Source organism: Nelusetta ayraudi, unplaced genomic scaffold, assembly GCF_046127955.1.
Source record: "Nelusetta ayraudi isolate G7.1 ecotype Tasmania unplaced genomic scaffold, CSIRO-AGI_Nayr_v1 ptg000016l, whole genome shotgun sequence".
NCBI lineage: Eukaryota > Metazoa > Chordata > Actinopteri > Tetraodontiformes > Monacanthidae > Nelusetta > Nelusetta ayraudi.
The window spans coordinates 7,658,721-7,682,352 of record NW_027466066.1 but is presented as its reverse complement, the minus strand read 5'-3'; the positions used below and the strand labels follow the sequence as shown (position 1 = coordinate 7,682,352).

Genomic DNA, 23,632 nt, shown 5'->3' with positions numbered 1-23,632 from the left:
TAAAAACCATGTGTGCAACTAATATAGATGTATTTACCAATTACCAAGCACACACTCTGTGAATGATTGAACAACTTGTTTTTTCATATTCATACAAGTGTAGTATGCAATTTCAGACAGGAGACATTTCACAGTGGTCCACAGACCAAGAAGGTCTTGTTAAAATTCAGAGGATGCAGGAGGACATCAATATATGAAAGAAAGATTAATAGTTCTAATTACTTTTCAGACAACATTTTTTCCAATATTTTCTTTTATTTGCTCAATTTATAGGATGTTGCCATTAACGACAACAACTCATTTCAGTTTATACAAGCCACTCTGAATGAAGTGGATTGTTTCAAGGTTTGTCATATTTAGTGGGAGAAGCCAAGGATCAGACTCAACAGAAGATTAGAGTCTGGAGTCAGTCCAGGGAGAGTGTAGAAGATTGATCCAGTGGAGTGAGCTGCTGCTGCTGGACTGGGAGTGACTGTCAGACTGGTCCAACTGGTCCACAGGCACAGTGAAGGTAGACAGACTGAACACCAAGTCAGGGCAAAGACACACTGACGAATGCAACAAAAACACACACCATATGCACACATAGATTGTCATGTGATCAATAAAATTATAGTGATATGATTACAGATATGCAATTAAGTTTTCATGCACACTTGCAGTCTTCTCATTTGTTAAAATGCTATTCAGTATTGTCTGTTTGGGAGTGATAATTGTGGAGATTATATTGGTGACCAAAGACAATTTACTTTACAACTTTAAACAAATTGTTCAGAATTGAGGAACAATTTAAAAATGTGGTTATGGCTGAATGACAAAATTGACTGAGGATTTTCTTTGCATGAAAAAGTGAAACAAAGAAACTCCTCCTCCCCCTCCTCAGTGTCTTTATAAGCATCAGTGTGTCTTCTCCTCACACTGCAACCCTGCTCACCTTCATTCACAGCACACAGTGTCAACATGCTGGGGATCCTGTGCACTCTCATCACTGCTCTAACATGTGAGGAGGCTGACTGAGTGCAGCTCTGAGCTCCTGATGGATTCATCAGTCTGTGTGTTTCTCTTGACTCCATGTCATCTTCTTGTTTCCAGGTGTGAGTGCTGCCACGGTGGTGACACAGACGCCTCCTGTTGTGGCTGTGGCACCAGGAGAGACAGCCAACATGGACTGTAACCTGGGGACTGTCCAAAATTATGCTGCCTGGTACAAACAGGTTCCAGGAGGAGTTCCTCAGTATGTGTTGAATAACTATAACTGGGGTTCTGTAGACTATGGTTCTGGATACTCGTCTCCAAAGTTCACATCTACGCTTCAAACAAGATCAGATTATCGTTTGACCATCAGCAATGTGGAGGAGGGAGACTCAGCAGTTTATTACTGTCGAACATGGGACAGCTCTGCTAAAGAGCACGTATCACAGTGATTTACACCATGACAAAAACCTCCTCACTGACAATTTCTGCTTTCTGACTCTCACACATCACCTAATGCTACCATACATTCTCAAGACATGGAACTTTCAACCCAGGTCAAAAATAAAATCACCACTGAAAATAATTATAAGTTGTTGGATCACAAAAAATATGATTCTGTTACCACAGAAAAATTCCAAATCTTATTCAAGGAATCTTGTCATAAAATATGATGACACACAATGAATTATTGACAAACAAAAATGTTTTTGATGGAAATTTACACCTCAGAAATTCAAGCAGGTCACATGAGTTTTTATATGTTGACAGTTTTTATGGAAACCGTCTGACAAAGTGATGAACTCTCTGGAGTTGAACTGAGCTCCAACATGAGAATCATCACTGTGTCACCAAGAGTCTGCATGAAAACAATGAGATGAAGTGAAGGAGACGCTGACAGTGAAAGTTGGTGTCATGTTTCACTTCCACTCCCCTCATCAGTGTGTGTTGGGAGGTTTTTGTACGGCCAAGTGTACAAAGTGAATCACTGTGGTATTCGGACAAGGCACCAAGCTGATTGTGACAAGTAAGTACTTTTTACCTCAACATTTGACAGCAAAATGTTCATTTTTCTGCTGGATATAATTAGAAAAATTGTCATTTTCATTTCTAAATGACTTTATTTGTTCAAAATGATTGTTTATTTTAGGTTAGACTGAGTTTTGTACCTCAAATTGAGACCAGGCAGAATATTCTGTGAAAGAAAAAACTAAATTGAAGTAAATATTTTGTAATTTAACATGATTTTGAAATTTTTGGTAACGCGTTTTGGAATATTAAAAACATTTCAAGAGATTTTTATATCAGTCAAATGACAAGATTGAAACTTACATTGATTCTATTTGATGAAATCACAATGAAATGTATGTCTTCATGCTTTTTCAGTCGTTATCACAGTGTTGTGGTCGTTTTTCAGTTTGAAATCAATCACTTGGGGTTTTTGTTTTCAACCTGGATCTTTTGAAATAATGTGTTCACTGTTTTATTATAAAACCACACGCCTTGTATTAGATGATCATTTGACAGGTGAGCGTGAAGTGACGGTGCCTCCTTTCAATCTCCTCAGTGTGTTTGTGTTGCTGGACCCCCACTAGTGAGTGACTGAGTCCCTGTCAGCCTCTGTGTCGCTGCTCTAACAGCCACTTCTCTGACTTGCAGGCTCCAGCCTCCCTCCTCCTGTCCTCACACTCTTCCCTCCGTCCAGCGCTGAGCTCCAGTCCAACAAAGCCACTCTGGTCTGTGTGTCCAGTCAGTCGGTGCCTTTTGCAGATGTCAGCTGGTTGGCTGCTGGGAGTCCAGTGAGCACTGGGATCTCTACCAGCACCGCTGTTCAGCAAGCGGACCGCACTTTCCACATCAGCAGCTCTCTGTCCATCCAGACGTCAGACTGGAACAGCGACAAGGTTTATACATGTAAAGTGTCTGTGGGCTCCCGCGGCTCGGAGAAAACCATCAACAAGTCCCAGTGTGTCGATGGAGACCAGTAGAGGAGCACAATGAAAACCTGCTGCTTTAGTCTTTGTGCTCTTTCTTTGCAGAGGACAAGTTTCCACTTTGGACTCGATGCTTGTAATTGATGTTGTGACCGTTAGGTGGCACTGTTGTATCAGCTTTGCGTCTGCTGCATTTAGAGACTCTTTCAATAAAGGTTGATGATGATGAAGATAAATACCTGTCTTTGTTTTATTGAACAGATCACAATTTAGTGTTTTTTTTAGTTTAATTTCAAACATTTCATCATTTCAATCTTATTACATTCCATCCACAATCCTCAAGATTGAAGTTAATATGGACTAAATCTGTTTTTTTTTTTTTAACTTTTTGTATTGTGAAATTTTTAAAGAAAAAAACAAAGTGATGACCGTTAGTTTGCTGGTGTGACTGAGATGAAATTAGAAAATGAAACTGCATTCACACCCTCCACCAGTGAAGCATCACTTCTTCACTCTTCCCTCCCAGGATGCACCTGGAGAATACTGCTCAGTATATTTAGCTCCATGCAAATTGAAGAGGTCAAGGGTCGCCTCTGAGAGGAGTCACAGGAAACTGTGACATTTGACTTGGGATGTTACATTCAATACTGTCTTATTTATTCCAAACATATTGTTCAGGTTTTAGTAATAATGTTAATATAATGTTGGTGCTGAAGGCTATTTTGCTTTTTACAGTAATGATGACAGAACAAACTTTGTGCTTTGATTGATTGACAGTGAAACCAACAAATGCACCAAACCCTGGGGAATGAAGTGAAGCTCCTCCTCTTCCTGTCAGTCCCTCTCAGGGCCACTGTGCTATTAAATGTCTCCTCCAGCACCTCCTTCTCCTCATCCTCCAGAGCCTCTTTTGTGGCAGCAGGAAGTTCACTTTGTCAGCACACAGTGTCAACATGCTGGGGATCCTGTGCACTCTCATCACTGCTCTAACATGTGAGGAGGCTGACTGAGTGCAGCTCTGAGCTCCTGATGGATTCATCAGTCTGTGTGTTTCTCTTGACCCCATGTCATCTTCTTGTTTCCAGGTGTGAGTGCTGCCACGGTGGTGACACAGACGCCTCCTGTTGTGGCTGTGGCACCAGGAGAGACAGCCAACATGGACTGTAACCTGGGACAGGGAGGTGTTACTAACAGTGCTGCTCGCTGGTACAAACAGGTTCCAGGAGGAGTTCCTCAGTATGTGCTGATGAATTATCATGGCTGGAGCTCTCCGAGCTATGGTTCTGGATTCTCGTCTCCAAAGTTCACATCCACTCATCAGTCAACAACAGATTATCGTTTGACCATCAGCAATGTGGAGGAGGGAGACTCAGCAGTTTATTACTGTCAAACATGGGACGGTTCTGTTAACGAGGCGGTATCACAGTGATTTACACCGTGACAAAAACCTCCTCACTCTTTAGTTCCTCTTTTTTCCTCTCGAGCTCAGAGACTCATGAGGACGACATTGCAGTCAAACTCTCCAAGTGTCCACAATAAAAACCATGTGTGCAACTACTATAGATGTATTTACCAATTACCAAGCACACACTCTGTGAATGATTGAACAACTTGTTTTTTCATATTCATACAAGTGTAGTATGCAATTTCAGACAGGAGACATTTCACAGTGGTCCACAGACCAAGAAGGTCATGTTAAAATTCAGAGGATGCAGGAGGACATCAATATATGAAAGAAAGATTAATAGTTCTAATTACTTTTCAGACAACATTTTTTCCAATATTCTCTTTTATTTGCTCAATTTATAGGATGTTGCCATTAACGACAACAACTCATTTCAGTTTATACAAGCCACTCTGAATGAAGTGGATTGTTTCAAGGTTTGTCATATTTAGTGGGAGAAGCCAAGGATCAGACTCAACAGAAGATTAGAGTCTGGAGTCAGTCCAGGGAGAGTGTAGAAGATTGATCCAGTGGAGTGAGCTGCTGCTGCTGGACTGGGAGTGACTGTCAGACTGGTCCAACTGGTCCACAGGCACAGTGAAGGTAGACAGACTGAACACCAAGTCAGGGCAAAGACACACTGACGAATGCAACAAAAACACACACCATATGCACACATAGATTGTCATGTGATCAATAAAATTATAGTGATATGATTACAGATATGCAATTAAGTTTTCATGCACACTTGCAGTCTTCTCATTTGTTAAAATGCTATTCAGTATTGTCTGTTTGGGAGTGATAATTGTGGAGATTATATTGGTGACCAAAGACAATTTACTTTACAACTTTAAACAAATTGTTCAGAATTGAGGAACAATTTAAAAATGTGGTTATGGCTGAATGACAAAATTGACTGAGGATTTTCTTTGCATGAAAAAGTGAAACAAAGAAACTCCTCCTCCTCGTCCTCAGAGTCTTTATAAGCATCAGTGTGTCTTCTCCTCACACTGCAACCCTGCTCACCTTCATTCACAGCACACAGTGTCAACATGCTGGGGATCCTGTGCACTCTCATCACTGCTGTAACATGTGAGGAGGCTGACTGAGTGCAGCTCTGAGCTCCTGATGGATTCATCAGTCTGTGTGTTTCTCTTGACTCCATGTCATCTTCTTGTTTCCAGGTGTGAGTGCTGCCACGGTGGTGACACAGACGCCTCCTGTTGTGGCTGTGGCACCAGGAGAGACAGCCAACATGGACTGTAACCTGGGAAATGTCAGGAATTATGCTGCCTGGTACAAACAGGTTCCAGGAGGAGTTCCTCAGTATGTGCTGAGGAATTATCATGACTGGAGCTCTCCGAGCTATGGTTCTGGTTTCTCGTCTCCAAAGTTCACATCCACTCATCAGTCAACAACAGATTATCGTTTGACCATCAGCAATGTGGAGGAGGGAGACTCAGCAGTTTATTACTGTCAAACAAGGGACGGTTCTGTTAACGAGGCGGTATCACAGTGATTTACACCGTGACAAAAACCTCCTCACTCTTTAGTTCCTCTTTTTTCCTCTCAAGCTCAGAGACTCATGAGGACGACATTGCAGTCAAACTCTCCAAGTGTCCACAATAAAAACCATGTGTGCAACTAATATAGATGTATTTACCAATTACCAAGCACACACTCTGTGAATGATTGAACAACTTGTTTTTTCATATTCATACAAGTGTAGTATGCAATTTCAGACAGGAGACATTTCACAGTGGTCCACAGACCAAGAAGGTCTTGTTAAAATTCAGAGGATGCAGGAGGACATCAATATATGAAAGAAAGATTAATAGTTCTAATTACTTTTCAGACAACATTTTTTCCAATATTTTCTTTTATTTGCTCAATTTATAGGATGTTGCCATTAACGACAACAACTCATTTCAGTTTATACAAGCCACTCTGAATGAAGTGGATTGTTTCAAGGTTTGTCATATTTAGTGGGAGAAGCCAAGGATCAGACTCAACAGAAGATTAGAGTCTGGAGTCAGTCCAGGGAGAGTGTAGAAGATTGATCCAGTGGAGTGAGCTGCTGCTGCTGGACTGGGAGTGACTGTCAGACTGGTCCAACTGGTCCACAGGCACAGTGAAGGTAGACAGACTGAACACCAAGTCAGGGCAAAGACACACTGACGAATGCAACAAAAACACACACCATATGCACACATAGATTGTCATGTGATCAATAAAATTATAGTGATATGATTACAGATATGCAATTAAGTTTTCATGCACACTTGCAGTCTTCTCATTTGTTAAAATGCTATTCAGTATTGTCTGTTTGGGAGTGATAATTGTGGAGATTATATTGGTGACCAAAGACAATTTACTTTACAACTTTAAACAAATTGTTCAGAATTGAGGAACAATTTAAAAATGTGGTTATGGCTGAATGACAAAATTGACTGAGGATTTTCTTTGCATGAAAAAGTGAAACAAAGAAACTCCTCCTCCCCCTCCTCAGTGTCTTTATAAGCATCAGTGTGTCTTCTCCTCACACTGCAACCCTGCTCACCTTCATTCACAGCACACAGTGTCAACATGCTGGGGATCCTGTGCACTCTCATCACTGCTGTAACATGTGAGGAGGCTGACTGAGTGCAGCTCTGAGCTCCTGATGGATTCATCAGTCTGTGTGTTTCTCTTGACTCCATGTCATCTTCTTGTTTCCAGGTGTGAGTGCTGCCACGGTGGTGACACAGACGCCTCCTGTTGTGGCTGTGGCACCAGGAGAGACAGCCAACATGGACTGTAACCTGGGAAATGTCAGGAATTATGCTGCCTGGTACAAACAGGTTCCAGGAGGAGTTCCTCAGTATGTGCTGAGGAATTATCATGACTGGAGCTCTCCGAGCTATGGTTCTGGTTTCTCGTCTCCAAAGTTCACATCCACTCATCAGTCAACAACAGATTATCGTTTGACCATCAGCAATGTGGAGGAGGGAGACTCAGCAGTTTATTACTGTCAAACAAGGGACGGTTCTGTTAACGAGGCGGTATCACAGTGATTTACACCGTGACAAAAACCTCCTCACTCTTTAGTTCCTCTTTTTTCCTCTCAAGCTCAGAGACTCATGAGGACGACATTGCAGTCAAACTCTCCAAGTGTCCACAATAAAAACCATGTGTGCAACTAATATAGATGTATTTACCAATTACCAAGCACACACTCTGTGAATGATTGAACAACTTGTTTTTTCATATTCATACAAGTGTAGTATGCAATTTCAGACAGGAGACATTTCACAGTGGTCCACAGACCAAGAAGGTCTTGTTAAAATTCAGAGGATGCAGGAGGACATCAATATATGAAAGAAAGATTAATAGTTCTAATTACTTTTCAGACAACATTTTTTCCAATATTTTCTTTTATTTGCTCAATTTATAGGATGTTGCCATTAACGACAACAACTCATTTCAGTTTATACAAGCCACTCTGAATGAAGTGGATTGTTTCAAGGTTTGTCATATTTAGTGGGAGAAGCCAAGGATCAGACTCAACAGAAGATTAGAGTCTGGAGTCAGTCCAGGGAGAGTGTAGAAGATTGATCCAGTGGAGTGAGCTGCTGCTGCTGGACTGGGAGTGACTGTCAGACTGGTCCAACTGGTCCACAGGCACAGTGAAGGTAGACAGACTGAACACCAAGTCAGGGCAAAGACACACTGACGAATGCAACAAAAACACACACCATATGCACACATAGATTGTCATGTGATCAATAAAATTATAGTGATATGATTACAGATATGCAATTAAGTTTTCATGCACACTTGCAGTCTTCTCATTTGTTAAAATGCTATTCAGTATTGTCTGTTTGGGAGTGATAATTGTGGAGATTATATTGGTGACCAAAGACAATTTACTTTACAACTTTAAACAAATTGTTCAGAATTGAGGAACAATTTAAAAATGTGGTTATGGCTGAATGACAAAATTGACTGAGGATTTTCTTTGCATGAAAAAGTGAAACAAAGAAACTCCTCCTCCTCGTCCTCAGTGTCTTTATAAGCATCAGTGTGTCTTCTCCTCACACTGCAACCCTGCTCACCTTCATTCACAGCACACAGTGTCAACATGCTGGGGATCCTGTGCACTCTCATCACTGCTCTAACATGTGAGGAGGCTGACTGAGTGCAGCTCTGAGCTCCTGATGGATTCATCAGTCTGTGTGTTTCTCTTGACCCCATGTCATCTTCTTGTTTCCAGGTGTGAGTGCTGCCACGGTGGTGACACAGACGCCTCCTGTTGTGGCTGTGGCACCAGGAGAGACAGCCAACATGGACTGTAACCTGGGAACTGTTACTGACAGTGCTGCTCGCTGGTACAAACAGGTTCCAGGAGGAGTTCCTCAGTATGTACTGAGGAATTATCATAGCTGGGGCTCTCCGAGCTATGGTTCTGGATTCTCGTCTCCAAAGTTCACATCCACTCATCAGTCAACAACAGATTATCGTTTGACCATCAGCAATGTGGAGGAGGGAGACTCAGCAGTTTATTACTGTCACACATGGGACGACTCTGCTAAAGAGAACGTATCACAGTGATTTACACCATGACAAAAACCTCCTCACTGACAACTTCTGCTTTCTGACTCTCACACATCACCTAATGCTACCATACATTCTCAAGACATGGAACTTTCAACCCAGGTCAAAAATAAAATCACCACTGAAAATAATTATAAGTTGTTGGATCACAAAAAATATGATTCTGTTACCACAGAAAAATTCCAAATCTTATTCAAGGAATCTTGTCATAAAATATGATGACACACAATGAATTATTGACAAACAAAAATGTTTTTGATGGAAATTTACACCTCAGAAATTCAAGCAGGTCACATGAGTTTTTATATGTTGACAGTTTTTATGGAAACCGTCTGACAAAGTGATGAACTCTCTGGAGTTGAACTGAGCTCCAACATGAGAATCATCACTGTGTCACCAAGAGTCTGCATGAAAACAATGAGATGAAGTGAAGGAGACGCTGACAGTGAAAGTTGGTGTCATGTTTCACTTCCACTCCCCTCATCAGTGTGTGTTGGGAGGTTTTTGTACGGCCAAGTGTACAAAGTGAATCACTGTGGTATTCGGACAAGGCACCAAGCTGATTGTGACAAGTAAGTACTTTTTACCTCAACATTTGACAGCAAAATGTTCATTTTTCTGCTGGATATAATTAGAAAAATTGTCATTTTCATTTCTAAATGACTTTATTTGTTCAAAATGATTGTTTATTTTAGGTTAGACTGAGTTTTGTACCTCAAATTGAGACCAGGCAGAATATTCTGTGAAAGAAAAAACTAAATTGAAGTAAATATTTTGTAATTTAACATGATTTTGAAATTTTTGGTAACGCGTTTTGGAATATTAAAAACATTTCAAGAGATTTTTATATCAGTCAAATGACAAGATTGAAACTTACATTGATTCTATTTGATGAAATCACAATGAAATGTATGTCTTCATGCTTTTTCAGTCGTTATCACAGTGTTGTGGTCGTTTTTCAGTTTGAAATCAATCACTTGGGGTTTTTGTTTTCAACCTGGATCTTTTGAAATAATGCGTTCACTGTTTTATTATAAAACCACACGCCTTGTATTAGATGAACATTTGACAGGTGAGTGTGAAGTGACGGTGCCTCCTTTCAATCTCCTCAGTGTGTTTGTGTTGCTGGACCCCCACTAGTGAGTGACTGAGTCCCTGTCAGCCTCTGTGTCGCTGCTCTAACAGCCACTTCTCTGACTTGCAGGCTCCAGCCTCCCTCCTCCTGTCCTCACACTCTTCCCTCCGTCCAGCGCTGAGCTCCAGTCCAACAAAGCCACTCTGGTCTGTGTGTCCAGTCAGTCGGTGCCTTTTGCAGATGTCAGCTGGTTGGCTGCTGGGAGTCCAGTGAGCACTGGGATCTCTACCAGCACCGCTGTTCAGCAAGCGGACCGCACTTTCCACATCAGCAGCTCTCTGTCCATCCAGACGTCAGACTGGAACAGCGACAAGGTTTATACATGTAAAGTGTCTGTGGGCTCCCGCGGCTCGGAGAAAACCATCAACAAGTCCCAGTGTGTCGATGGAGACCAGTAGAGGAGCACAATGAAAACCTGCTGCTTTAGTCTTTGTGCTCTTTCTTTGCAGAGGACAAGTTTCCACTTTGGACTCGATGCTTGTAATTGATGTTGTGACCGTTAGGTGGCACTGTTGTATCAGCTTTGCGTCTGCTGCGTTTAGAGAATCTTTCAATAAAGGTTGATGATGATGAAGATAAATACCTGTCTTTGTTTTATTGAACAGATCACAATTTAGTGTTTTTTTTAGTTTAATTTCAAACATTTCATCATTTCACTCTTATTACATTTCATCCACAATCCTCAAGATTGAAGTTAATATGGACTAAATCTGTTTTTTTTTACTTTTTGATATGTGAAATTTTTAAAGAAAAAAACAAAGTGATGACCGTTAGTTTGCTGGTGTGACTGAGATGAAATTAGAAAATGAAACTGCATTCACACCCTCCACCAGTGAAGCATCACTTCTTCACTCTTCCCTCCCAGGATGCACCTGGAGAATACTGCTCAGTATATTTAGCTCCATGCAAATTGAAGAGGTCAAGGGTCGCCTCTGAGAGGAGTCACAGGAAACTGTGACATTTGACTTGGGATGTTACATTCAATACTGTCTTATTTATTCCAAACATATTGTTCAGGTTTTAGTAATAATGTTAATATAATGTTGGTGCTGAAGGCTATTTTGCTTTTTACAGTAATGATGACAGAACAAACTTTGTGCTTTGATTGATTGACAGTGAAACCAACAAATGCACCAAACCCTGGGGAATGAAGTGAAGCTCCTCCTCTTCCTGTCAGTCCCTCTCAGGGCCACTGTGCTATTAAATGTCTCCTCCAGCACCTCCTTCTCCTCATCCTCCAGAGCCTCTTTTGTGGCAGCAGGAAGTTCACTTTGTCAGCACACAGTGTCAACATGCTGGGGATCCTGTGCACTCTCATCACTGCTCTAACATGTGAGGAGGCTGACTGAGTGCAGCTCTGAGCTCCTGATGGATTCATCAGTCTGTGTGTTTCTCTTGACCCCATGTCATCTTCTTGTTTCCAGGTGTGAGTGCTGCCACAGTGGTGACACAGACGCCTCCTGTTGTGGCTGTGGCACCAGGAGAGACAGCCAACATGGACTGTAACCTGGGGACTGTTACTAACAGTGAAGCTCGCTGGTACAAACAGGTTCCAGGAGGAGTTCCTCAGTATGTGCTGAGGAATTATCATGGCTGGGGCTCTCCGAGCTATGGTTCTGGATTCTCGTCTCCAAAGTTCACATCCACTCATCAGTCAACAACAGATTATCGTTTGACCATCAGCAATGTGGAGGAGGGAGACTCAGCAGTTTATCACTGTCACACATGGGACGGTTCTGTTAACGAGGCGGTATCACAGTGATTTACACCGTGACAAAAACCTCCTCACTCTTTAGTTCCTCTTTTTTCCTCTCAAGCTCAGAGACTCATGAGGAAGACATTGCAGTCAAACTCTCCAAGTGTCCACAATAAAAACCATGTGTGCAACTACTCTAGATGTATTTACCAATTACCAAGCACACACTCTGTGAATGATTGAACAACTTGTTTTTTCATATTCATACAAGTGTAGTATGCAATTTCAGACAGGAGACATTTCACAGTGGTCCACAGACCAAGAAGGTCTTGTTAAAATTCAGAGGATGCAGGAGGACATCAATATATGAAAGAAAGATTAATAGTTCTAATTACTTTTCAGACAACATTTTTTCCAATATTTTCTTTTATTTGCTCAATTTATAGGATGTTGCCATTAACGACAACAACTCATTTCAGTTTATACAAGCCACTCTGAATGAAGTGGATTGTTTCAAGGTTTGTCATATTTAGTGGGAGAAGCCAAGGATCAGACTCAACAGAAGATTAGAGTCTGGAGTCAGTCCAGGGAGAGTGTAGAAGATTGATCCAGTGGAGTGAGCTGCTGCTGCTGGACTGGGAGTGACTGTCAGACTGGTCCAACTGGTCCACAGGCACAGTGAAGGTAGACAGACTGAACACCAAGTCAGGGCAAAGACACACTGACGAATGCAACAAAAACACACACCATATGCACACATAGATTGTCATGTGATCAATAAAATTATAGTGATATGATTACAGATATGCAATTAAGTTTTCATGCACACTTGCAGTCTTCTCATTTGTTAAAATGCTATTCAGTATTGTCTGTTTGGGAGTGATAATTGTGGAGATTATATTGTTACCAAAGACAATTTACTTTACAACTTTAAACAAATTGTTCAGAATTGAGGAACAATTTAAAAATGTGGTTATGGCTGAATGACAAAATTGACTGAGGATTTTCTTTGCATGAAAAAGTGAAACAAAGAAACTCCTCCTCCTCGTCCTCAGTGTCTTTATAAGCATCAGTGTGTCTTCTCCTCACACTGCAACCCTGCTCACCTTCATTCACAGCACACAGTGTCAACATGCTGGGGATCCTGTGCACTCTCATCACTGCTCTAACATGTGAGGAGGCTGACTGAGTGCAGCTCTGAGCTCCTGATGGATTCATCAGTCTGTGTGTTTCTCTTGACTCCATGTCATCTTCTTGTTTCCAGGTGTGAGTGCTGCCACGGTGGTGACACAGACGCCTCCTGTTGTGGCTGTGGCACCAGGAGAGACAGCCAACATGGACTGTAACCTGGGGACTGTTACTGGCAGTTCTGCTCGCTGGTACAAACAGGTTCCAGGAGGAGTTCCTCAGCATGTACTGAGGAATTATCATAGCTGGGGCTCTCCAAGCTATGGTTCTGGATTCTCGTCTCCAAAGTTCACATCCACTCATCAGTCAACAACAGATTATCGTTTGACCATCAGCAATGTGGAGGAGGGAGACTCAGCAGTTTATTACTGTCAAACATGGGACGACTCTGCTAAAGAGTACGTATCACAGTGATTTACACCGTGACAAAAACCTCCTCACTGACAACTTCTGCTTTCTGACTCTCACACATCACCTAATGCTACCATACATTCTCAATACATGGAACTTTCAACCCAGGTCAAAAATAAAATCACCACTGAAAATAATTATAAGTTGTTAGATCACAAAAAATATGATTCTGTTACCACAGAAAAATTCCAAATCTTATTCAAGGAATCTTGTCATAAAATATGATGACACACAATGAATTATTGACAAACAAAAATGTTTTTGATGGAAATTTACACCTCAGAAATTCAAGCAGGTCACATGAGTTTTTATATGTTGACAGTTTTTATGGAAACCGTCTGACAAAGTGATGAACTCTCTGGATTGAACTGAGCTCCAACATGAGAATCATCACTGTGTCACCAAGAGTCTGCATGAAAACAATGAGATGAAGTGAAGGAGACGCTGACAGTGAAAGTTGGTGTCATGTTTCACTTCCACTCCCCTCATCAGTGTGTGTTGGGAGGTTTTTGTACGGCCAAGTGTACAAAGTGAATCACTGTGGTATTCGGACAAGGCACCAAGCTGATTGTGACAAGTAAGTACTTTTTACCTCAACATTTGACAGCAAAATGTTCATTTTTCTGCTGGATATAATTAGAAAAATTGTCATTTTCATTTCTAAATGACTTTATTTGTTCAAAATGATTGTTTATTTTAGGTTAGACTGAGTTTTGTACCTCAAATTGAGACCAGGCAGAATATTCTGTGAAAGAAAAAACTAAATTGAAGTAAATATTTTGTAATTTAACATGATTTTGAAATTTTTGGTAACGCGTTTTGGAATATTAAAAACATTTCAAGAGATTTTTATATCAGTCAAATGACAAGATTGAAACTTACATTGATTCTATTTGATGAAATCACAATGAAATGTATGTCTTCATGCTTTTTCAGTCGTTATCACAGTGTTGTGGTCGTTTTTCAGTTTGAAATCAATCACTTGGGGTTTTTGTTTTCAACCTGGATCTTTTGAAATAATGTGTTCACTGTTTTATTATAAAACCACACGCCTTGTATTAGATGATCATTTGACAGGTGAGCGTGAAGTGACGGTGCCTCCTTTCAATCTCCTCAGTGTGTTTGTGTTGCTGGACCCCCACTAGTGAGTGACTGAGTCCCTGTCAGCCTCTGTGTCGCTGCTCTAACAGCCACTTCTCTGACTTGCAGGCTCCAGCCTCCCTCCTCCTGTCCTCACACTCTTCCCTCCGTCCAGCGCTGAGCTCCAGTCCAACAAAGCCACTCTGGTCTGTGTGTCCAGTCAGTCGGTGCCTTTGGCAGATGTCAGCTGGTTGGCTGCTGGGAGTCCAGTGAGCACTGGGATCTCTACCAGCACCGCTGTTCAGCAAGCGGACCGCACTTTCCACATCAGCAGCTCTCTGTCCATCCAGACGTCAGACTGGAACAGCGACAAGGTTTATACATGTAAAGTGTCTGTGGGCTCCCGCGGCTCGGAGAAAACCATCAACAAGTCCCAGTGTGTCGATGGAGACCAGTAGAGGAGCACAATGAAAACCTGCTGCTTTAGTCTTTGTGCTCTTTCTTTGCAGAGGACAAGTTTCCACTTTGGACTCGATGCTTGTAATTGATGTTGTGACCGTTAGGTGGCACTGTTGTATCAGCTTTGCGTCTGCTGCATTTAGAGAATCTTTCAATAAAAGTTGATGATGATGAAGACAAACCTGTCATGGACTTTTTGAGTAAAACAAAATTCAATCTTTTTTTTTCATTTACATTTAAAACAATTGGTCATTACACTAATGTTACATTTAATTGACATGAACTAAGATTTCTAACAGTATCCATGTTGATATTAAAATAGACTATATATATATGTATATGTGTATATATATATATATATATATGTATATATATATATATATATATATATACATATATATATATATATATATATATATATATATATATATATACATATATATATACATATATATATATATATATATATATATATATATATATACATATATATATATATATATATATATATATATATATATACATATATATATATATATATATATATATATATATTTATACATATATATATATATATATATATGTGTGTGTGTGTGTGTGTGTGTGTGTGTGTGTGTGTGTGTATTATGCACATATACTATGCACATATGCACATATACTACAAAACTACAATACACTACAAAACTTAAGAACTTGTTTATTGGTACAGATTTACAAGAGAAACCGAAGAGTTGACCGTTAGTTTGCTGGTGTGACTGGACTGAAATGATTAAATGAAAGTGCATTCACACCCTCCACCAGTGAAGCATCACTTCTTCACTCCTCCCACCCAGGATGCACCTGGAGGACACTGCTCAGTTTATTTAGCTCCATGCAAATGAAGAGGTCAAGGGTCACCTCTGAGAGGAATTACACCATCCTGTGAAATGTAAAAATGTATCTTATATAAGCATGTTTTATGGGTTGTTTTTTTTTTTTCAATTGTGCCAAACGTATTGTTCCTTTTTGAGTAACAAAGTTAATATAATGTTGGTAATAAAACAAACTGATGGAAATTTCCAATATTGGCCATGTTGGCTGTTAGCAGTAAATGGTATTCTTTGCTAAAGTGAAGGATTTTCCGCTTTGGACGACATTTCAGAATGCACTTAATTTGACCATCTAAACTTTTGCATGCAGTTGTAAGTGTATACTTTCCAGTACTTCGTACATAACAGGATGTTTCTCCATCGTGAGCCACCTACCACAGTTGTCTCTGATATTAGGAGTAAATGACTCCCTTTAAAAATGCTTCTTCACTGCTTTTTATTCTTTACTGGATTTGTTCATGATTGTCCTCAAGAGTCCTTTGGACAGTGTTGTAGTGAGTTTATTCCCAAACATGAAATCAATGTCCAATATTTTATCATACACTTGTTGCTGAAGTAATACATATATATATATATATATATATATATATATATGTATATATATATATATATATATATATATATATATATATATATATATATATATATATATATATATATATATATATATATAAAAACAGAAGCGCCACGCTCATTCGACGCCCCCACACTCATTTCCTGATAAATGCTGCCACCCTGTGGTCGATTTAGCATTGTACATACGAAAAAAAGGGCAGAAATAAATACAGCTTTTATTCAATGCGCCACTGCAGTACGTGACAGTGTTTGTAACGTCATCCCACGAGCTTTAAAGGAAGAAAACATTCCATTTTTCTAAATGGAAGAGTTAGAAGATATATTCTACTCTAAAAAAACATAGGGATATCATGAAACAGCAAAGCAGACAGCAAACAGATTTAAGCACTAAGGCCTCTGTGGCCCCTTCCTCCTTGCTCTGGTCAGCGCACGTTCCTGTGTTATCTCCCTTATGGGCGCGCGCATCTGTGCTCGCAGCGGTGACCTCAGGCCGACGTAGGGGAGGGGCCTCGGCACCTGCCGCCGGGTGACTCTGCCGTCTTTGAGGTCGTCCACAAAAGCCTCCAGAGAGTCAAACTTGGAGATGAGTTTGCCCAGATCCTCTTTGAGGGAGTTGAACTGCCTGTAAAGGTCGTCCACTGCATCTGACAGGGGCCTGATCCTGGATACATGCAGAGAAAACAGACAAATAAAGATCATACAAATGAGTAATTCATTCCACTGTGACTGCTCAGAGACCTTCGGGGCCTTCAAATGTTACTCAACATGGAATGGAACCATTGCTTGTTGGCAAAGTGCTGAGGACCGAGTCAAACTGGCAGTGAGCATGAAAGTCACAACATTGTGTTAAGCAGGAACAGCCACGACGGGGAACATCAGGGTGACAGACACAGCAACTAAAATTCTTCAGCAGACTAGCAGATTTCTGGCCTGAAAGCGGGCAGCAAGTCATCAGCTTGCTTTCGTTCAAACGAGGGAAATCGTTGCGTCAAACTGACTGTTGGAGCTGCAGGATCTGAATCCTGAGATACCAAGAGGTCAATGACCTGCACAGATCTTAGGCACACGTAATTTGGCAACTGCAACTTTTCCCGTATTCCTTTGGCACCGATGGCGTGGTTAGGTCATTCATGAGGCAGAGCTGGCCACGTGTGAAGCACAGCAACCATTGCTGGAAGTTACGTAAGTCCCGATCTCGCGGACAAAACAGACTGACGTCTTGTTTTTTTGCCTTGTTTTTTTCTCATTTATGGTCACCATCAAAGGCGGTGAGCACCTACCTGCTATATTCAGGTAGGACGGAGGCGTGGTCATTGACCAGCAGGTCTTTCACTTGGGTTACGATGGCAAATTTCCAGTTGTCCAGCACCTGGGTGAGATTTGAACACGTCTTGCCGTTGCTGTATTCCACTGGAGACAGACATGAGAAAGAGCAGTGTGTCACCATAAAGTCTGAATACAAATGTAGATGCAATGATGAAATCTGTTGGAGAAGCATAATCCAGATCGACCTCCTGACCTTTGGAGTCCCAACGAGACACTTCCTGCTTCCTTTTCTGTGCGCCACATGTCATCGTTACACAGAGCAGAGCCAGAACCTCTTTCAACCTCATTTTCTCCTTTAAGAAACATGAAAAAATAAATAAATAAATAAAATAAAAATAAAAATAAAATAAACCTCAATCTAAGTTTGGAGCTATAAAAAATACAAGACAAAGAAAAAAATGCATTTTACTATTCAACCGCAGCTGGATTTGTGACTGATGCACCTTATATTGTTGGTTTAATGTGAATGACTTGTAAAATAATCACAATAATAATAATAATAATAATAATAATAATAATAATAATAATAATAATAATAATAATAATAATAATAATCACAATAATAATAATAATAATAATTCTTTGGAAATGCATGAGTTTGCTTTAACTCCAACTGTCTAAAAACAAACTTGAAAGAGTCCAAACAGTTTTACTATACCTTGTGACAGTGCCGGGAGCCTTTGGAAGTTACGGTCGGATGCAGTTAAATCCCTCAGCAGAGAGAAAAGGCAACCCAGGCACCACTCCCTTATAAATGCCTCCCTGTTCTTCTCCAGCTATTCCGCCCACCTGCTCCCACCCACTTCGGTGATGCAGCCACCATAAACCATTTTTCTTTTCTTTTTTTTTCTCCCTCAGCCATGGAGTTCATAACAGTGCATGCCAACGCATGTGTCTGTGCAGTCCTGATTTGTGTGAACCAGACTCGCTACAACGACTGATTAATTTGCAGAGGCGTCGTGGGTGGTCGCCGTGAAGCCACGGCTGCATCCACATTAGCTGCTTTTAGCGGCAACGGACAAGTGCTCCCATCCAGAGGTGGTGTTTGATGAAGCGGAGTAGCGCCAGAAGCGCATTCCTGCAGGCCAGTGTAATACAATCTGCTCAACATCTGGGATCTGACACGTGCTGCCCACAGTGGCCCTTTTAATCTCAACGCTAAAGATAAATACGTAATGCAACACTTTGACAAATCCACTTTGGTTTTCAGGATTAAGGTGATATTTGAATGCTTTATTTAGATAAGCAACAGCTTTGTGTGTTTCCTCAAAGTAAGTCAGTGCACTTCCAGTGGCAGTCTAGTTACAATTTAATCATTCAATGTCCTTTATTTTTTTAAAAGGCATTTTTGCAGCTGTATCCATTCAAAATAAATGATGTGGAATTTATCTCAGGACAGATAAACTTGTTGATTTATACATTACCTGCTACTGTGCTTTTTATCTTGCTCTTTCTTAACAAATGGTACTCATACAGAAAAAAAATATTTTAGTTCCTCTGTGCAACTGGATTAGTAGAGAATTTAAAAGTTATAAAAACAGATTTCTTCTTCAAAACATATTTTCCTCAGTCTGTAATTGCCACAATCTGCAGCCGTAAGTCACGCAAAGAGAAACACTGCCAAAGCTTTTTCTTTTTTCTTTTTTTTTTACCACTTAGTTTTGTCAGAACAAAATACATCAACAGCATTTAGCAGCTCCTCATTCCCTTTGAGTGATTTGATGAAGATTTTTTATATATTTATTTATTTAATTATTTTATCACTTTTGAATCGGAATCTTTCCGGGCAACAATCGCTGCCATCTGCACCAACTTTAAACTCCCTGAGGCAACCTGACACCCAGTAGAAGAGCATCGTGCAACCTGCGTAACCTGTCTTCAGCTGTGTGACAGCGTGACAAAAGTCTTTTAGAGTTGGTTGAACTGAAGAGTTGTATGAATTTTAACATGTGGAACAATATTTACCAGGTTTGTTTCAGAGTGAAAATCCAGAGGTTTTGGTGGAGCTTCTTTTTTCTTTTTAATCCTCAGATTGCCGTGCCGTGGTCCCTCAGTTTATTATTTTCCACTACATCAGTGGAAATGTGCAGAAGCAGCAGGGCGGTGAGAGAAGCCATGTGTCTCTAAATGTGCAGTGGAGAAAAAAAAAAATACTGACTTCCAGCCCAGGTGAAAAATGTATACTGTGCAAGTGACGTGTCACATGACCACAGCATAATAGTGTGGAAAATACTTTCTGTGACACAAAATTATTTGTGCAAAACAGTTTATTGCTTATTTGTGTTAAGGTTGTGGACATAGCCTTTGTTTTGATACTGATTTTTTATATAGGATCAAAATTGTACGATCACATCATAAACAAAAAGTCACTTTGTTGTTGATAGTTGCTTTTCCCTCCTGCGGTGCGTCATTTCACCAACTGAGTGTCCAACCACCTGTCAGCCTGTGTGGAAGTCAGCCTCAAATCAGATTGTTTCTTCTGCAATCCTCCTTAGTTGTTTCGTCACTTGGTTCCCCGAGTCCTACTGGGTTTATATTCCATTAGCATTTCATTTATGTATTCTGGACCTAAACCATTCAGTGACTTATAGACCGGTAGCAGAAGTCTATTCAGTCTATTCAGAACTGGAGTAATATGCATGGCCCTTTTCTTTTCTTGCATACTTTTGTTATTCTTCCTCGCTCCCTCATCCCAGCTCAGAGGAAATAATGACAGCAGCAGCACAGTCAGAGGGTGAAGCAACAAGGCCGCTGCCCCTCTGTTTCTTCACTCAATCTTGCTCTTTGGTCATTTGTCATTCACATTGAGAGGCACATTGCTCTGTGATGACTTCATCAGGGGGACGTTTGACTTAAAGCTAAAGTCAATTGATTGTCCCTCAGTGGGGAGTTTTAATGAGGCTGGCTGACTTTCTCTGAATTTAAAAAAGAAAGCTGCTGTTTTTTTGTTCAAAGCTGCAGCTGTGGGGCCCAATGGGCCAAGTCCACTTTGCTTTAGCGAAAGGTGTTTACAGGGCACCTTGCACTTAACAGGAACTATGTGTGCAATTTTGAAAATAATTTTGCGGGTGATAACAATGTTTTTGTTGTGCTTTTGCCGTGCAGCCACGCTGGAGCGGCCTGAGTGAGAGGTAGAGCTGCCGGAGGGGATAAACTAATTATGCAGCATGTAAGGAGAATTGAACTTACCACATCTGGATGTCATCTGCAACAACAACAACAAAAAAAAAGATTGCATAATGAGTCCATTATTGTTTCCAGCCACGAGGCTCAGTCTGTCTCGTCTTTGGGGTAAAATAATTAGATTGTTCTTATTAAACAAAAATCAAAAGGAATTTATTTATTATAACATCAACATTGTGGTTTGTGAGGGTTTGTGTGAGTAGTGGTCTTTTGTTTCTGTGTGTGTTTGTGTGTGTGTGTCCGTCTATGTGCGTGCGTGTGTGTGTGTGTGTGTGTGTGTGTGTGTGTGTGTGTGTGTGTCAGCCATAATCCCCTCACTGTGACTCTCACATGATAAAGAAATCCCACGGCGTGCAGCAGCAACACTGCGTGGTTACTCCACCTCGGCTCACATGCTCCTCTTGTTCACGCTGTGGCGAATGAGCCTCGTTGTTGGACTCTGCCATTCTGCTGGAAGGCCCCAGGAGAATCTTCGCCCAGCTGTTTCACCGACATGAGGAGACACTTTCGGATCGCTTTCCCGTGGCTGAGAACAGACGCTGCGGACAATGAGTCCAGTCCGCTGCTGCCGAAGGTAAGGCCTCGGTCTTCAGCGTCCGCTACTGTTATGTAAAGTTTCCACCCGGTTCTTGGGGAGTTTGTTTCTGAGTTACTCTCTGTTGCCAATTTCTTGAGTGCCCTTCAGTTGTTATGCCAAGGTCCACTATGTCGAGTTTCCTTCAGCAACATTTCTTTGACAAAAATACATCTCTAGTCTATCAACATAGGTGGCCATTTGCTACACTATTTCAGAAAGCGTGTGAAAATTCTGGAAATCAGCCCTTTATGACATCACAAGGAGCATTGTACCCATGCTAGTAACAACTCCTCGGGTCAGTGGTTGGTTCCACCCTCTGTGTCTCTTTCATTTATTCCCTTTCCAAACATGTGAAAGGCCCAACAAAGCTTTATCCCTGTGCTATTGCAGGAGTCTGCAAACACAGGGCTAAAGCCACCATTATCTGGAAACCTATAAAGAGGTACTTACAAAAGTGCTTGAGCAAAGCGACTCCTATGGAGTCTGGCATTAAACAATTAGTAAAGACAGTATGGCAGGCTCAAAACTAAAAGATGTTTAATGCATAACTGTGCTTCCAAAGGCAGGTCCAATTCGACAGGGCACTGAAGATTTAAAGAATGTCTCCACTGAACCCCATCACTCACAGCCTGCCAGCGGACAAGATGACAACAGCCGTGCAGCCAGGAGAAATGTCCAGCCCTACCACAGATACTCTTTCATTGACTACCTCCTCAAGTACATCCTCTTTCTGGGAAACCTGACGTTCACTGTGCTGGGTCTGCTGATTCTCGGCCTGGGGATGTGGGGCCTGATCAGTAAAGAGTCGTTTGCCCAGGAGCAGATCGGCAGCATTGGGAGCGACCCCATGCTTCTGCTTGTCACGCTAGGCTTCCTGGTGACTCTGCTCTGCCTGTCGGGCTGCGTGGGGGCTTTGAGGGAGAACAGCTTTTTGCTGAAGCTCTTCTCCTGCGTGGTGCTGGCGCTTATCACGGCCCAGGTGCTGGTGGCCATCGTGCTCTACAGTCAGCAGGACCAGATTGGAAGTTACTTCCGGTCAGGAATGCTCACCGCCGTGGCGCGCTACCAGGACGACCTAGACATGAGGTTCATCATGGATGAGATTCAGTCAAGTCTGCAGTGCTGCGGTGCGGACAACTACCGCGACTGGGAGGTCAACATGTGAGTAGCGGCTGGTTAACTTGAGACATATTTTTAAAACGCCATCATCATGGAAGACTGGATGCAAATAAATAAAAAAACAAATTGTTTTCTCCTCCTAGATATTACAACTGCTCAGCCCCTGGAGTGCTGGCCTGTGGCGTCCCTCCCACCTGCTGTGTGGACCCTCTGGAGAATGGAACAGTGTGGAACTCTCAGTGTGGCGTTGGAGCTCAGGCGTTGGATGAGTTCACAGCACAGAGTGTGATCTTCCTGGGTGGATGCCTGGGAGCAATCTCCCGCTGGGTGGAGCAGCACGAGGGCCTGATAGGGACAGTGGTAGTCGTGGTTCTGGGGGTCCAGATAGTGACTCTGTTCATCACCACCCGGCTGTTGGAGAGCATCCAGTGGCATAAGGTTTTCATGTAAATCTGGAGGACGAATTCATATTGGTTTGATATTGAATGAAGGGACACATCCAGCGTGTAAGATTTAGTAGCATCTAGTGGCAACACAGCATATTGCAAACACATAAAAATAATATATGTATTTTTATCATTTATAGATTCATGCCAATGGTACAGCTGGGCGGCACACAAGTTCAAAGATTGTTTAAACACAGAGGAAGTGATGTATTAAAATATTTACAAAAATGTGTTTTTGAAGCAATGAATTTGTACCATGGATATTTTTTGTTCCAATCTACAATTATTCTTTGTTTTATAAAAAGGGACAAATAAATGTTAAAATTAAGTTTAAAAAAAAAAAACATTTGTCGAAGTGAGATATTTAGCTTTATTTAGATATAAGCATATCGGTATCTTTTTCCTGTGTGCTAAGGAATTTTTCAGAGGGATAATTTGTAGAGCAGCGTCACCCTGTGGCAAAAGTGAGGAAAGGCAACAATGATCGTAACAGCTTCAGCAAAAATCGTTTATTGCTACATGAGGAAATATTCAATGTCGCCACGATTATTTTTTTTAAGTGCTTTTCAGCACGTTTTGTGTTTGATTAGAGGGTACTACAGGTAAGATGTAAGATGTAATTAC

General features: G+C 41.2%; 3 protein-coding genes and 2 pseudogenes across 3 annotated transcripts; 4 read left to right on the top strand and 1 right to left on the bottom strand.

Annotated features, from left to right (window-relative positions):
- Positions 1–939: 939 nt before the first annotated feature.
- On the top strand, positions 940–3,132 carry LOC142887029 (immunoglobulin lambda-1 light chain-like). Its single transcript, XM_076024350.1, is given in 4 exon segments — positions 940–1,000; positions 1,093–1,412; positions 1,954–1,999; positions 2,632–3,132. Coding segments are annotated over 4 exon segments (735 nt in total). The 5' UTR covers positions 940–960; the 3' UTR covers positions 2,961–3,132.
- A 727-nt stretch (positions 3,133–3,859) lies between these two features.
- On the top strand, positions 3,860–10,649 carry LOC142886575 (immunoglobulin lambda-1 light chain-like; annotated as a pseudogene).
- A 721-nt stretch (positions 10,650–11,370) lies between these two features.
- LOC142886574 (immunoglobulin lambda-1 light chain-like) lies at positions 11,371–15,093 on the top strand (annotated as a pseudogene).
- A 1,379-nt stretch (positions 15,094–16,472) lies between these two features.
- Positions 16,473–17,974, bottom strand: LOC142886557 (uncharacterized). Its single transcript, XM_076023567.1, has 3 exons — positions 17,877–17,974; positions 17,638–17,767; positions 16,473–17,018 (listed from the first exon to the last, which is right to left on the bottom strand). Exons 1-3 carry the CDS (start codon positions 17,968–17,970, stop codon positions 16,745–16,747), a joined length of 498 nt encoding a protein of 165 aa, XP_075879682.1. The 5' UTR covers positions 17,971–17,974; the 3' UTR covers positions 16,473–16,744.
- A 3,171-nt stretch (positions 17,975–21,145) lies between these two features.
- Positions 21,146–23,264, top strand: tspan10 (tetraspanin 10). Its single transcript, XM_076024349.1, has 3 exons — positions 21,146–21,440; positions 22,006–22,604; positions 22,706–23,264. Exons 1-3 carry the CDS (start codon positions 21,360–21,362, stop codon positions 23,010–23,012), a joined length of 987 nt encoding a protein of 328 aa, XP_075880464.1. The 5' UTR covers positions 21,146–21,359; the 3' UTR covers positions 23,013–23,264.
- The last annotated feature ends 368 nt before the right edge of the window (positions 23,265–23,632 follow it).

Coding starts and splice junctions, on each gene's coding strand:
- LOC142886557 (XM_076023567.1), bottom strand. CDS start 17,970: ATGAGGTTGAAAGAGGTTCTGGCTCTGCTCTGTGTAACGATGACATGT. Junction 17,768..17,876: donor GTCTCGTTGGGACTCCAAAG/GTCAGGAGGTCG, acceptor GTCTGTCTCCAG/TGGAATACAGCAACGGCAAG. Junction 17,019..17,637: donor GTCCTACCTGAATATAGCAG/GTAGGTGCTCAC, acceptor GCATGTATCCAG/GATCAGGCCCCTGTCAGATG.
- tspan10 (XM_076024349.1), top strand. CDS start 21,360: ATGAGGAGACACTTTCGGATCGCTTTCCCGTGGCTGAGAACAGACGCT. Junction 21,441..22,005: donor CCAGTCCGCTGCTGCCGAAG/GTAAGGCCTCGG, acceptor GTGCTTCCAAAG/GCAGGTCCAATTCGACAGGG. Junction 22,605..22,705: donor CGCGACTGGGAGGTCAACAT/GTGAGTAGCGGC, acceptor TTCTCCTCCTAG/ATATTACAACTGCTCAGCCC.